Source organism: Anomaloglossus baeobatrachus, chromosome 4 (genome assembly GCF_048569485.1).
Source record: "Anomaloglossus baeobatrachus isolate aAnoBae1 chromosome 4, aAnoBae1.hap1, whole genome shotgun sequence".
Lineage (NCBI taxonomy): Eukaryota > Metazoa > Chordata > Amphibia > Anura > Aromobatidae > Anomaloglossus > Anomaloglossus baeobatrachus.
In genome coordinates this window covers 438,697,677-438,711,582 of record NC_134356.1, presented here as the reverse complement: position 1 = coordinate 438,711,582, position 13,906 = coordinate 438,697,677, and the positions used below count along the sequence as shown (strand labels likewise).

Below are 13,906 nucleotides of genomic sequence, written 5' to 3'. Positions count from 1 at the left end.
TCTTGGATATTTGGCCAAGCGTGGTCAACCTATGCTAACCATTTTCTTACATATGCTGAGGATAATAAGACACATATTAATAAAGAGGGAGATTATGTGCAGAATTTGGTGTTTTTCCTGTTACAATAATAAGGTTTTTTTACATTAACGTTATATACTGGTGATCTGGTCTCAGGCTTCACAATCCATAGAAAGCCTTGGCATGCCTCAGAGGATGTCTATCAGGACAACTCCTGGGAAAAACTGATAGTAGGGGACACAGGTGCTAGGACCCTATGTGATTTGGGGACAATGTATATGTTTAATCTTTGCATTCTGAAGCAAAATGGTAGTGATCAGTGGCGTAGCTTGGAACTCATAAACCCCAATGAAAAAATTCCAAAGTCGCCCCCAGTAATTGCAAGTCTTTAATAGCATTGGTCTTTTCATATAGACCAAATGACTTTTGGGGCCCCCTAGGCTCTAGGGCCCGGGTGCGAAAATGCATAGATATTATTTTAGGTAAACCAGCCTCAATCTATACCATTTCTTATCAGCAGTCTTAACATATCCAATGCTCCAACCATGTATCATTCCAACTTTCCAAACTGCGGCCCCTAATCCAGTCCACAAGTTCACATATAGATTTGTCATTCATTCTGCTTTTTTCTGTTATTCTCAACTAACAACAAAGACAACAATTATGACCCGCACTCACCATTGCCTAGTACAATCGCACTGGACAATGCCTCGCAATGCTCTGCCATCCCCTCTGTAGAGGATTTATGGCAAGGCCATAATGACCATTCTATGTGAGTCACACAACAGTAACATATCATTTCCTGTGAGCTGGGTCTGCGCATCACAACAACTTAATGGAGTTGGAACACAGTTCATATACAAGATTAATGAAATCACACTATTTACAGGTCAGAAGAAAAATATAAAAGAGGATATATATAATATTCACACCAGAAATAATCTGTGAATAAGAGAATTTAGATGTGTGTATTACAATCATACATACTGACTGCACTATATAAATGCATAAATAAATATATATATATATATATATATATATATATATATATATATATATATATACTGACAGATGACCGTTAAACCTTACCTGATAGGCATCTAGCTGTTCATCAGTAAATATGGTTTGCTTATTTCCCATGATAGATGAGGGATCCTTAGTCTCCTGAAATTCATCACACAGGGAGGAGTAGGATGACTACCTGGTGCAGGCATTGGCATTTACACTGGGGCAATGAGGGGCATTGGCTTCATCTGAAAGCTTCTTTAAAGCATCAAGCAAGGCCTTAGGAGACATCCATTCGCTACTGTTCAAGGGTTAAAGTGGCTTTAATTCAATGCTCGCAGCTCCTTGCCTCCAGATCTTCTGTGCATGTTTTATGTGCTTCTCTGGGCATCAATAAGGACAAGACACTCCCTCTGAGATAACACATCTCAGCAAATCTCCAAGAAGGCACTAGGGGGCGCTAAGAAGGCAGATTGTAAATACAGACTTTCAGTCTTTTCAAATGCTGAAAGAGTAAATGCAATAGGCAACATTACAAGCAGAAAGAACTATATATATGTATTATCTTAGTGGAAAAGTAAATTTAATCTTATGTATTTTCTGTTAGAATCAATGCACAGAGGCATAAAAACAGATAATACATTACATTATTGATGGTTAAATGGTTACCCTCACCTACTGTATCCTCACCTATCCCTTGTAGACTGTGAGCCCTCGCGGGCAGGGTCCTCTCTCCTCCTGTACCTGTCTGTGTCTTGTATTGTTTATGATTATTGTACTTGTCCCTATTATGTACACCTCTTTCACATGTAAAGCGCCATGGAATTGATGGCGCTATAATAATAAATAATAATAATGATGAAGGGGTCATATGGTTAAACAATTGTAGGATAGGTGATAACTTGACTGTTGGGATCTGCACAAATTAGGGCACCTTTCCCCAGTCAGAATGGAGGGGCAGTGGTACACCGACCTGCAATCCATTCACTCCACTTACGGTTGTCGGGCACTGCGCTTGGCTTTTTCCACACAGCCCAATAGGAAATGAATGGCGCAGGGGTCGGGAGCCCATCGGATGCTTTATTTTGTAAAAAGGTTAAAAGTGTGCCCCATTGGGGATAAAAATTCAGATCAATGCGAGTTCCAGCAGTGAGAAATCCACCCATCAGAAAATTATCATCTACCATGTAGCTATGTGATAACTTACTTTACCCAGAGCAGCCCATTAGGAATGTTTTCAGCCCATCAGATTTCTTGACTCCAAAATTAATAATATACCTGGAGGGTACATTGTTATATATACAGAGATATTTCACATGTGTTCAAATGTCTTAGACCCCTCCAGGGCTGCCATCAAAAAATGTCTTGCAGTTTCTTATTGCATTATATCTTTTGCATTGTTTAGTCTCATTGACTGTGTTGTATTTACGCTGCAAGTCTTACTATTATTTTTTTCTTCCCTTTATTGATTTACTGCCACAAAACCTTTTAAGGGGAGGCTCTACAGCCAGGTATTGTGTGTTTTGTGTTTATATTATTTATCTGCATTGTTTACATATTTATTGTGTATTCTATTATCAGTGCTCTAATAGTTCATTGGGGATATGTACAGAATAATTATGTCCATTCACTTATTCCATCTACTCTTTTTCTCTTGTTTTTGTTTTTAACCTTTGTTTTTTGTCAGCCTTATATGTTTTGTATCAATAAAAGCAATGTTTATATATATATATATATATATATATATATATATATATATATATATATATATATAAAACTGGGTATGCACACTTTTACTATGCAGTTTTTTTCCTCTCATGTTGCAATTCATTTTTTTGCATAGTTTTTGTTAGCAACCCTCCCTCCCTTTATTTATATTTATTACCATGTGCCCACTACTTATTTCTTAACAAAGTATTGTGAGGGGGATATTATACAGAAGGGCAGTGTGTGTGTGTGGGGGGTATTATACAGAGGGGCAGTGTGGGTGATTGGGTATTATTCAGAGGGGCAGTGTGTGGGGGGTATATTATACAAAGGGGCAGTATGTGTGAGGGGATATTATGCAGAGGGGCAGTATGTGGAAGTATGTGGGAGGTATAATATAGAGCGGGGCAGTATGTATGGGGATATTATACAAAGGGGCAGTGTGTGTGTGGATATTATACAGAAAGGCAGTGTGTGGGAATATTATACAGAGGGTTAATGTGTGGGGGATATTATACAGAGCGGCAGTGTATAGTGTAGGGGAGAGATATACAGAGAGGCAGTGTGCGTGTGGGGATATTATACAGAGAGGCAGTGTGTGTGTGGGATATTATAGAGGCAGTGTGGGAGAGATATTATGGACAGGGGCAGTGTAGGTGTAGGGGGTGTATTAATTTTCTGAGGTAAATACTTTATTTTCTGGAAACATTTCAAGGGTGCTAACACTTTTGGCCATGCCTGAGTGTATATATACATTTATACAACCAGCAGCTTCTATAATAAATATATATTTATATTATATAAATAATATTTTCACCCAGCAGATGGTATTTGATGGGAACTATTAATATGTGATTGGGGAGGATGTTGGGAGCATGTAGTGCAGAAGTGGATTTTTTCCAAGAGTGGCGGTGAGACTGTGGAAGGTTTGAGGTGTGGTGGCGGAGCTGAGTCCTGTGTCCTATACAAAATCCAGCTCTACTACCAAATCAGCTCTGCTGTTCATGGCGCTGTCCACTCCCTCAACTCTGCTGTATCAAGCAACCTGCCGACCTTCTCATCTCTGCTAATCCAAGGTGCTGCCAGTACTGTTCACATGTGCTATATTTGTGGAGAAACCTCAGTAATAGCAATTTAGTGTATGCCTATGCTGTATAGCATAAATACAATGCTGTTGTGTATTTGTCTTATTTATTATTTAACTCAACTCTTCTATATCCTATGTGAAGTAGTCTCTTATAGCAGAAGCCTGGTGATTGCAAGGGGCAGAGCTCATGAATAAATGATAGCACTAGAAGTGAAACAGTAGAGCTGACTGTCCAGGGTTATCTTCCATTCAATTAAATCCTATAGCTATTTACTTAACATTTGAATTCTACTGATAAACAGCTATGCTAATGCTGAATAATTAACATTCAGTTTCAAAAAGCGTTTTATTGACATGTTGATGACAATTTAACAAAAGAGCATTCTGTGCAATTTCCCCACACCGGGGGTCTGATATACCTAAGTAAAGAAAAGGGGGAAGGGGTGGAGGGAATGGCAGACCCCCTGTAGGAAACCGGAAATAAAGTAAAATATACAATCACCAAAAAATATAATGTAAGAAAATAAAATACAAATTCATATAATCAAGAGTCAGAGAAATCATATGCTACTAACAGAAAACCAAATGATACCAGGCTATTTATATTTTGGGGATAAAGTCAGGGTGGAAGATTTAAAGGCCCCTTTACACATTGCAACATCGCTAGCGACATTGCTGTAACGTCACCGGGTTTGTAACGTAATAGTGACCTCCCCAGCGACATTGCAGTGTGTGACACGCATCAGCGACCTGGCCTCCGCTGTGAGGTCACCGATCGCTACAAGTCGTTCAGGACCATTCTTTGGTCCTTTGTTTCCCGCTGAGAAGCATGCATCATTGTGTTTGACACCGTTACAACGACTTTGTTAGCGACTTCCCTTTCAAATAGCTGCTTTGACACGTCCCCAATGACCAGCTAGGTCGTTCTGCAGGTCCGGATCGCTGTTGCGTCGTTGGCCAGGTCTGCCCGTTTGACAGCTCACCAGAGACTTTGTAGCGATCCCGACCAGGTCGGGATCGCTGGCAGGATCGCCAGAAAGTCTCAGTGTGTAAAGGGGCCTTAATGCATGGTTTAATCAGGGATCTGGTTGGAGGTCAATCCAAGGAGTAAACACATTAAAGAAATGCTCTAGAGTTTCATTTCTCGTAGCTTCAATATCCTCATACAACATCAAGGCATTAATTTTACCTTTACCGTCTGACAAACATAAAACGGAGGATTTCCAATTTGAGGCTTTATGTACCCGTGAAACAATAGTAATTATGTAGTTAATTATAATTAACTTACAAATCGTGTTTGTAACTATGAAAGGGTTTATCTCCAAAGAACAAAACCTTTGGACCAAGTTGGATACTCATAACAATTATATTTAGCTATTAAAGTGTTGACTTGTTGCCAAAACGTTTTAACTAATAGACAAGTCCTCCATATACTGTATGTTTCATATCTCCTGGCAGATCACATCCCCTGAAACAGCTAGTTGCATTAGGACATACAGTTGAAACCAGAAGTTTACATACAATATCTAAAAAGACACCTATGCATGTTCTTCTCACTATCTGACATGAAATCGGGATAAACCTTTCCTGTTTTAGGTCAATTAGGAACCAAAATTATTTATATTTGCCAAATGCCAGAATAATGAAAGAGAGAATGGATTAAGGCATTTTTATTACTTTCTCCAAAGTCAAAAGTTTACATACATTAGTATTTGGTACCATTGCTCTTAAACCGTATAACTTGGGTCAAACATTTTGGATATCCTTCCACAAGCTTCTCACAATAGTTGGTAGGAATTTGGGCCCATTCCTCCTGACAGAACTGGTGTAACTGAGCTGTTTTTGTAGGTTGCCTTGCTCGCACTGTTATTTTCAGTTTTGCTCATACATTTTCAATAGGATTGAGATCAGAGGTTTATGATGGCCACTCTAAAACGATGACTTTGTTATCCTTAAGCCACTTTGTAACCAGTTTGGCAGTATGCTTCGGGTCATTGGCTATTTGGAAGACCCATTTACGCCCAAGTTGTAAGTTCCTGGCGGATGTCTTGATATATTGCTTCAGTATTGCCACATAATCTTATTTCCTCATGATTCCATCTATTTTGTGAAGTGCACCAGTCCCTCCTGCAGTAAAACAAGCCCACAACATGATGCTACCACCCCTGTGTTTCACAGTTGGGATGGTGTTCTAAGGCTTCAAAGCTTTTCCCTTTTTCCTCCAAACGTAACTGTGACGCCCTGTCCTATCACGTCGTCACAAGGGTGCCGTGCAATATGCCCTTCTGCATGGTACCCGCTCCTCCTTGGTTACGGGTCCTGTCAGTTTGGTGTTGCTACCAACAGGTGTACACAAATCCTGAGGAACACTCTGCACCACACCCACCAACCACCCATTGGACAGCCAGAGGGGAATAGGGCCACCCAAATGGGGGGATGGAAGAGATGTCAGTAGTTGAGTTGAGTAGAGTTGAGCAGTGAGACAGCGGTGACAGTGCAGGTCACGCTGTGGAGCTGGGCTTCTGTACCCGTCCCAGGTGCCAGACGTTGGCCTGGCCAGAAGGAGCTAGAACCCCAGTCGCAGGGGGTAGTGACAAGGGGTACGGTGCTGCTACAGAGAGCAGGCTGGCTGCCTTGTGCTACAACCGGGCAGGGGCCAGGGCACAACGGAGTACACGGACCCTAGGCTGGGAAGTAGCTTCACGCAGCCCAGTAATTCATCCGACGGGAACGGAATCTTTAGGAACCGTTCCCCACCCGCTTCAGAATCGGGGTACTAGCACAACAAGAGGGATAGGACTTCCCAAAATTGTCCAGAAAATCCCAAGCGTGAACCCTGAGAGCAGGCTCACCTTGCTAGCCACGCAGGTGAGCGGGACCCAAGTAGTCTTAGGTGAAAGGGATCCACCAAGTTACACACAGTGCCAAGGGACAAGGCTTCAGACCAACCAGCAACACCAAAGGGGCACGGACCCAGCGTGCTCGACCAAGAAAAGCAGAGCATTTCAAGAGTTTGGTTTACCTGGTGTCAGCGTCAGTGACTTTGGACTGTGTGAGTACCCGACATCCCTTCGCCCCGACGGGTTCCCCACTCCATCCCATCACCGGGCCCCAGGACACCAAGCCCCCTACCCACGGAGGGGTTAAAACATCCTGCTGCTTCAACATCGTCACCGGGCTCCCCAACAGCAGCGATGGTCTCTCCTATTACCACGCACCGTGGGTGGCGTCACGAACATTATCCCATTCACCACCCAAAAAAATTCCCCTTTTTATTTCCGAGGTAGCCGTGCAACTCCGCCTCGGATCCGGAGACCCCTCGAGCCACTGCGGATCCGGGTCCGAGCAACCCGTTGGCTGTTGCGGGGGCGGCACATAACAATGGTCATTATGGTCAAACAGTTCAATATTAGTTTTGTCAGACCACAGGACATGTCTCCAAAAATTAAAATCTTTGTTCCTGTGTGCATTTGCAAACACTAATCTGGCTTTTTTTTTTACTTTCCAAAATGTTTTATTGAATTTTTTAACAACATAAAATATAACATTCCCAGCAGAATTATTTCCCATCACATATGGCTTTTTATGTTTCTTCTGGAGTATTTGCTTCTTTTTGGCAAAATGGCCTTCCAGCCCATGTTGATACAGTACTAATTTCACTGTGGATAATGAGACAATCTTACCAGCTTCCACCAGCATATTCATGAGGTATTTTGCTTTTGTTCTTGGGCTGATATGCACATGTCTGACCAAAGCATGTTCATCAGAACTCGTCTCCTTCCTGCGTGGTATGATGGCTGGACATTACCATGTTTTTGTACATGAGTTTAATTGTTTGTACAGATGAACGAGGCACCTTCAGGTATCTGGAAATTGTACCCAAGGATGAACCAGACTTGTGCGAATCCATAATCCTCTTCCTGAGATCTTGGCTGATTTCTTTTGACTTTCCCATGATGCTACACAAAGAAGCAGTGTGTTTCAGGTGTGCATTAAAATACATCCACAGGTGTGTCTCTAATTAACTCAGATTAACTCAGACGTTGCCAATAAACCTATCAGAAGCTTCCAAAGACAGGACATCATCATATGGGCTATCCCATATTGTTTAAAGGCATAGCACTCTTAAGCCTGCTTTACACGGTACGACCGATTGTGCGATTTCACAAGAGTATTTCATTACAGTACAATACATTTTCAACAGACTGTAATGTTAAAAAAATGTTAATGTTTAGTGTACAGTTTTTTGGGAAAAGGCAGAAAGACGTAGTAGTATATGTTTTCATTTACGTTTTACTAAACGTATATTTAACAAACGTATGAAATTTTTGACATGCGTTAGCATCCATTTATGTACTTGATGAAAGTCTATGGATGCGTTGACATATTCGATAGAATCCGTTTTGAGTGGTTTCTAATGTATGCATCTGACGGACTGCACAAACACCCTAAGGGTACCGTCTCACTAAACGACGTACCAGCGATTCCGACCATGATACGACCTGGTCAGGATCGCTGGTACGTCGCTACATGGTTGCTGGTGAGCTGTCAATCAGGCAGATCTCACCAGCGACCAGCCACAAGCAACTCGTGTAACGATGCTGCACTTGGTAACCAGTGTAAATATTGGGTAACTAAAAAAAGCACTTTGCTTGGTTACCCGATATTTACCCTGGTTACCAGCCTACACCGCTTACAGGCTGCCACTGCTGGCTCCCTGTATACGTAGCTAGGGTACACATTGGGTTACTAAGCAAAGCGCTTTGCTTAGTTACCCGATGGTTACCAGCGTACGCTGCTTACACAGAGCCGTGCTCGCTGGTCTCCCGCCGTCAAACACGCCGATGTGTGCTGCACAGCGGGAGCCCAACGACCAAAAAATGAACCAGAACAGTGTGTAACAATCAGCGATTTCACAGCAGGGGCCACATCGCTGCTTAGTGTCACACACAGCGAGATCACTGATGAGGTCACTAGTACGTCACAAAACCTGTGACTCAGCAGCGATCTCACTAGTGATCTCGCTATGTGAGAAGTACCCCTAAGAGATGTTTCAGTGAGTGAAGTCTGATTACTTCCCTTTTGTATTGCAGCAATTATACCACTATCACTGGACATTGTAAAACCTATATCTTCTTCTTATTGTTCCATAAACCCCATTTTTTCTTCTTAGGGGGAATTAAAAGTAGAATAAAGATATGAGATTTTCCCTCTTCCCAAGGATCAAAGAAGCATTTTTGTTCAAAAGCTTTGGCTTACCAGAGAAGTCAATTTTTCCACAAAGTTAAGAAAAGGAACATGTATGGAGCATTCATAGGCATATTGGGAAGTATCCGTGACCACATGAGACCCAACATGGATTATGGTGATAGAAGTAATGACTCTAGGTTTACCCATCTAGGTGCATTATTGTAAAGCTCACCGCCAGGGATGGTACTGCGGTGAGCAAAAGTGGACCCACTGGACCACAGGAAGACCCCGGGCCTACCCTAACATGAGGTAGAGGACTGGGACTGTAGCAGCTGACCCTCAGGACAGGGGCGAACACAGGAGCAGACATGACTGAGTCTCAAGTGCAGACAGGAACCACGAGGGTGGCTCAAGACAGACAGCACAGGCAGGATTGACAGGCAAAGTGTCTAGTTCCAGCAGGGCAGGACGGGCTGGCAAAGTCACTAGCAAGGCAGATGGCACAGCCAGGTTGGACAGGCTGAGTCAGTAACAAGGTAGATGGCATGGCCAGTACAGACAGACAGAGTTTCTAGCACCAGCAAGGCAGGACGGACTGGTAGCAGATAAAGGCAGGGACAGGATTGAACCAGGTGCCAACAGGGCAGGATGGGCTGGTAGCCAGGTATGGGCAGGACAGGACTAGAACTAGATGCCAATTGGCAGGAAGGACAGGGATCAGATACAGGCAGGAACATGACTGGAACCAGGTGACAACAGACAGGACAGGCTTGGACCAGGAACAGGCAGGGACGGGACTGGAAACCAGTTACCAATAGGCAGGACGGCTAGGACCAGGTACAGGCAGAAACAGGACTGGAACCAGGTGCCAATAGGCAGGACAGGCTGGGACCAGGTACGGGGCAGGACATGACTGGAACCAAGTGCCAAGAGGCAGAACGGGCTAAAACCAAGTACAGGGCAGGACCGGACTGGAGCCAGGTGCCAACAGGCAGGACAGGCTTGGACCAGGTACAGGGCAGGACAGGACTGGAACCAGGTGCCAACAGGCAGGACGGGCTGGGACCAGGTACATGTGTGTCGCCCTGGGTAAGCCAGGGGACACGGGTCACAACACCACCACACCCCACACTCCAGGTAGGCACACCAATGCTAACCACAAATCCTTGTTGCCTTCCTCCAGGAGTTTGATGATGCACACCAGGGGGTGGGCCAGGTGGTTGGCTCCGCCCACCGAGGAGCTCACAACTCTGGAGGCGGGAAAACCAGGCAGATTAGCCCAGGCAGGGCAAGTGTGAGGAACTAAGAAGAGGAGTTAAGAAAGTGAAAGTAGTGAAAGTGGAAAAGGAGGAAAGCAAGTGGAGTGACGGTAAAGAAAGAAAGCCTGAAGGTCCAGCTAAGTGTAGGGCCAGATCAACAAGGTCAGCGACGGCGGTGACTGTCTGGAGGGGGACCGTTTGGAAGTTCCTGGAAGGACCCCGTTGGCTGTGTGCCCGGTGGTCTGGAGCAGTGTTCCGAAGGACAGTCAGCACCAGGGCAGGGGCCTCTCGGACCCCGGCAAGGCTAGGAGTCGCCAAATTTGCCGAATCCGTCAGTGACGGGGACGCAGATCCCCCAACAACCAAGTCCCGATTGAAGGCAACAGCCCAACCCGTATTGGAGAGACACCGCCACCGCCACGGCACCAGTTTCTCAGGGCCAGCGCCTGCGGGCAAAGTGTAGAGCTCCTCCGGCCCAGATTGCAGTCGGGGAGCGGGTAACCGGAGGGAATCCACCGCTACCACAAGTCAAACATAGGTGCAAGGAAGAGGGACATCACCGTCACCTACCGGGAGTGCAGGTGCAGCCGTCTGTGGGACCGTCCTACCAGCCGTTTGGTTTACCGTACAAACTGTGTCCGTGTCTCAGGCTGAGTAAGTACCACAGTGCCGCAAGGCACAGCGCTGCCCCCCGCGTCCCTGCGCCCATCAGGCCCCGCACCTACTTCTCCATCACCGGGCCCCGGGATCACCAACCCCTACCCACGGAGGGGCAACACAACAACTGGCTGCTCCGCATCACCATCCCCGGGAGCCCCATATTGAGCAGCGGTGGTGAAATCACCACAACCGTGGGTGGCGTCACGAACTATAACAATCCCCACACCCAACCACAAAACCCCCCTTTCACTCACGGGCGAGGAGTGTCGCTCGAGAAACCCCGGGATCCGGCCCACCGCTCGAGCCACCACTGAGCAGCTGCCGCACCCGAGCAGAAGGGGTGAGCGCGGTGTGCTGACACCCTCCTCCCCGCCCGCGACAACTTGGCGTCACGAACAGGATCTTACCGCTCTGCCGTCAGGTAGAGGTGCGCCTTGTTACCGCCGGAGGCATCCGGCAGGAAAATTTCAGAAGCCGCCATCTTTGGCGCGAAAAGTTCCCGCTCGAGCGTCTTCTCGAGCAGTAGAGGCGCGAAGGCCAAAACTCCGCCCCGAGAGAGGAGGGGCCGGAAAGAGCTAAGGGGGACGCGATGTCGGCTGGCGGCATGTAGTCGCGAATATAAAAGCAGGGACGCCAGGACTCTGCAAACATACTGGGTTCCTGGAAGGCACGATTGCCAAGATGTACGACCCAACTCCCAACGAAGAAGCCCCTGCGCCCGGCACGGCGACGTGGTTGAGGGACCGGACTGTACCGCTGAGTAACCGTCTGCAGGCCCATATGCAACTCCTCCTGGAGGAGTGGGAGACCGACATGGCGGACGTGGTGGCTTCTATGTGGAGACGCGAGGCAGAAGAGGATTTGGAGGAGCGGGTAAGCGACCCACGCCCCTGTATTCCTGAGGGATCGGCCGTTGGAGCTGAGGGGCCCGGCCGGCTTCCGCTCACCCTGCCTCTCTCCCTGCTACCCGTAGTAGCTGCTGCCGCCCCGCCATTAGGCCCGCTACCTGCCCAACCGGTAGCGATACCCTGCCCAGCCGCTCCGGCGGACCTGCCGGCTGCAGACGTCCGGGACATCCCTGAAGTATGTCAGGGGGAACCGCTGGAACCGCGACCCCTTAACAGCATGGTGCCAGAAGTCCCGGTAGAGACTGTGCCAGACCCTGAGCCCAAGACCGTGGCCTGGATGAAGGCCCGGGTGATGCAATTCCACCAGCGTCAACAGGATCAGATCTTCCGGAAGATGGAGCAGTGGACCAACGAGGTGGAGGAGCTGCTTACAACTGCCCCGAGGTACGGAGGGGGAATGGATGTAGCAGAGCCGACTGGTGACCCACGTCCCTATGTCCTACCAGGACCGGCCGCTGCGGCTGAGGGGCCCGGCCTAGTTTCGGCCTATGCATCACCCTTGCCGTTACTTATGAGGCGCCTTAATGTCAGCTCGCCTAATCTGCTGCTCCGTGCTACCGCAGAAGGGGCTGAAGTGCTGGATGTGGGAGGCCAGGAGGCTGCGACAGCTGGCGGCAACCCGCCTGACGCAGAAGCACGAGATGACGACTCCGGCTCTAGTCCCGGGTCTGCTGCTGAGTTTGAAGAGGCAAGTGAGCGTTCCCGCTATGTGCGGGACCCCGTGGTTGTCCATACCCCGTGTGCCGGTGGAAATGGGTATCGGGTGCCCCTGTCACCGCAGGTATGTCAGTGCATGTTTGACGTGCCGGTGGCAGAGGATGGGTCCGCCTCAGCAGAAAAGTATGAGTAGGGCAGCGGAGGCCCGTTGCACCGTCCCCGTTGGGACCACCATTGAAGTTGTTGTTTGTTTGAAAAGTTGAGAATGATGAGAAAATGATGATTACCGAACAGTAACCTGATTTGCTTGTGATTGAACCGGCCGGAGCCGGCACCGTTGTCCCCGTGGGGACCGTTTAAGTTTTGCATGGGAACTATCCATGGACAAGCCCGTGAACTTGCAGGGCACCACAAACGTTAAGTGGCTTGTAAATATGTTGGTTACCGTTACCGTTTCCGCAATACCGTCTCCGGAGAGGCAGGTTGGAGGGAGGGCCCTGAGCGGAGCAGGCTAGGGCCCAGCCACCAAAGGAACCGGTGGCCACCCTCTGGAGGGGAAGGACAGATCCCGCTCGGGTGACTTGTGCTGGACTGTGGGTCAAGGGGTGCTGCCTGGGTTTTAGGGGCAGCATCAGGGCCAGGTTGCTTGGGTGGGAGAGAGCGGAAACCGTGACCGTAAACCGTTGCAACGTTTAAGTAAATGTGCCTCCCGTCTTGGGAAGAGTTTTGATTAAAAATGTTACTTATGTTTGTTTAACCTTGTTACCCCTTTTTACAGAAAAATAAAACCGGTGTAGGACGGCAGCCCGCGGACGGTCTGCATTTTGCTAAGGGGGAATGTGTCGCCCTGGGCAAGCCAGGGGACACGGGTCACAACACCACCACACCCCACACTCCAGGTAGGCACACCAATGCTAACCACAAATCCTTGTTGCCTTCCTCCAGGAGTTTGATGATGCACACCAGGGGGTGGGCCAGGCGGTTGGCTCCGCCCACCGAGGAGCTCACAACTCTGGAGGCGGGAAAACCAGGCAGATTAGCCCAGGCAGGGCAAGTGTGAGGAACTAAGAAGAGGAGTTAAGAAAGTGAAAGTAGTGAAAGTGGAAAAGGAGGAAAGCAAGTGGAGTGACGGTAAAGAAAGAAAGCCTGAAGGTCCAGCTAAGTGTAGGGCCAGATCAACAAGGTCAGCGACGGCGGTGACTGTCTGGAGGGGGACCGTTTGGAAGTTCCTGGAAGGACCCCGTTGGCTGTGTGCCCGGTGGTCTGGAGCAGTGTTCCGAAGGACAGTCAGCACCAGGGCAGGGGCCTCTCGGACCCCGGCAAGGCTAGGAGTCGCCAAATTTTCCGAATCCGTCAGTGACGGGGACGCAGATCCCCCAACAACCAAGTCCCGATTGAAGGCAACAGCCCAACC

The 13,906-nt window shown here is 47.7% G+C and overlaps 1 protein-coding gene across 1 annotated transcript in view; it reads right to left on the bottom strand.

Moving 5' to 3' along the window:
* Nucleotides 1-1,435, bottom strand: part of CIB2 (calcium and integrin binding family member 2) — a 36,563-nt gene extending 35,128 nt beyond the window's left edge. Inside the window, exon 1 of the mRNA XM_075342654.1 lies at nt 1,109-1,435. Coding sequence (XP_075198769.1) covers nt 1,109-1,159 — 51 coding nt within the window. The 5' untranslated portion in view covers nt 1,160-1,435. The remainder of the gene's footprint in view (nt 1-1,108) is intronic.
* Between the last annotated feature and the right edge of the window lie 12,471 nt (nt 1,436-13,906).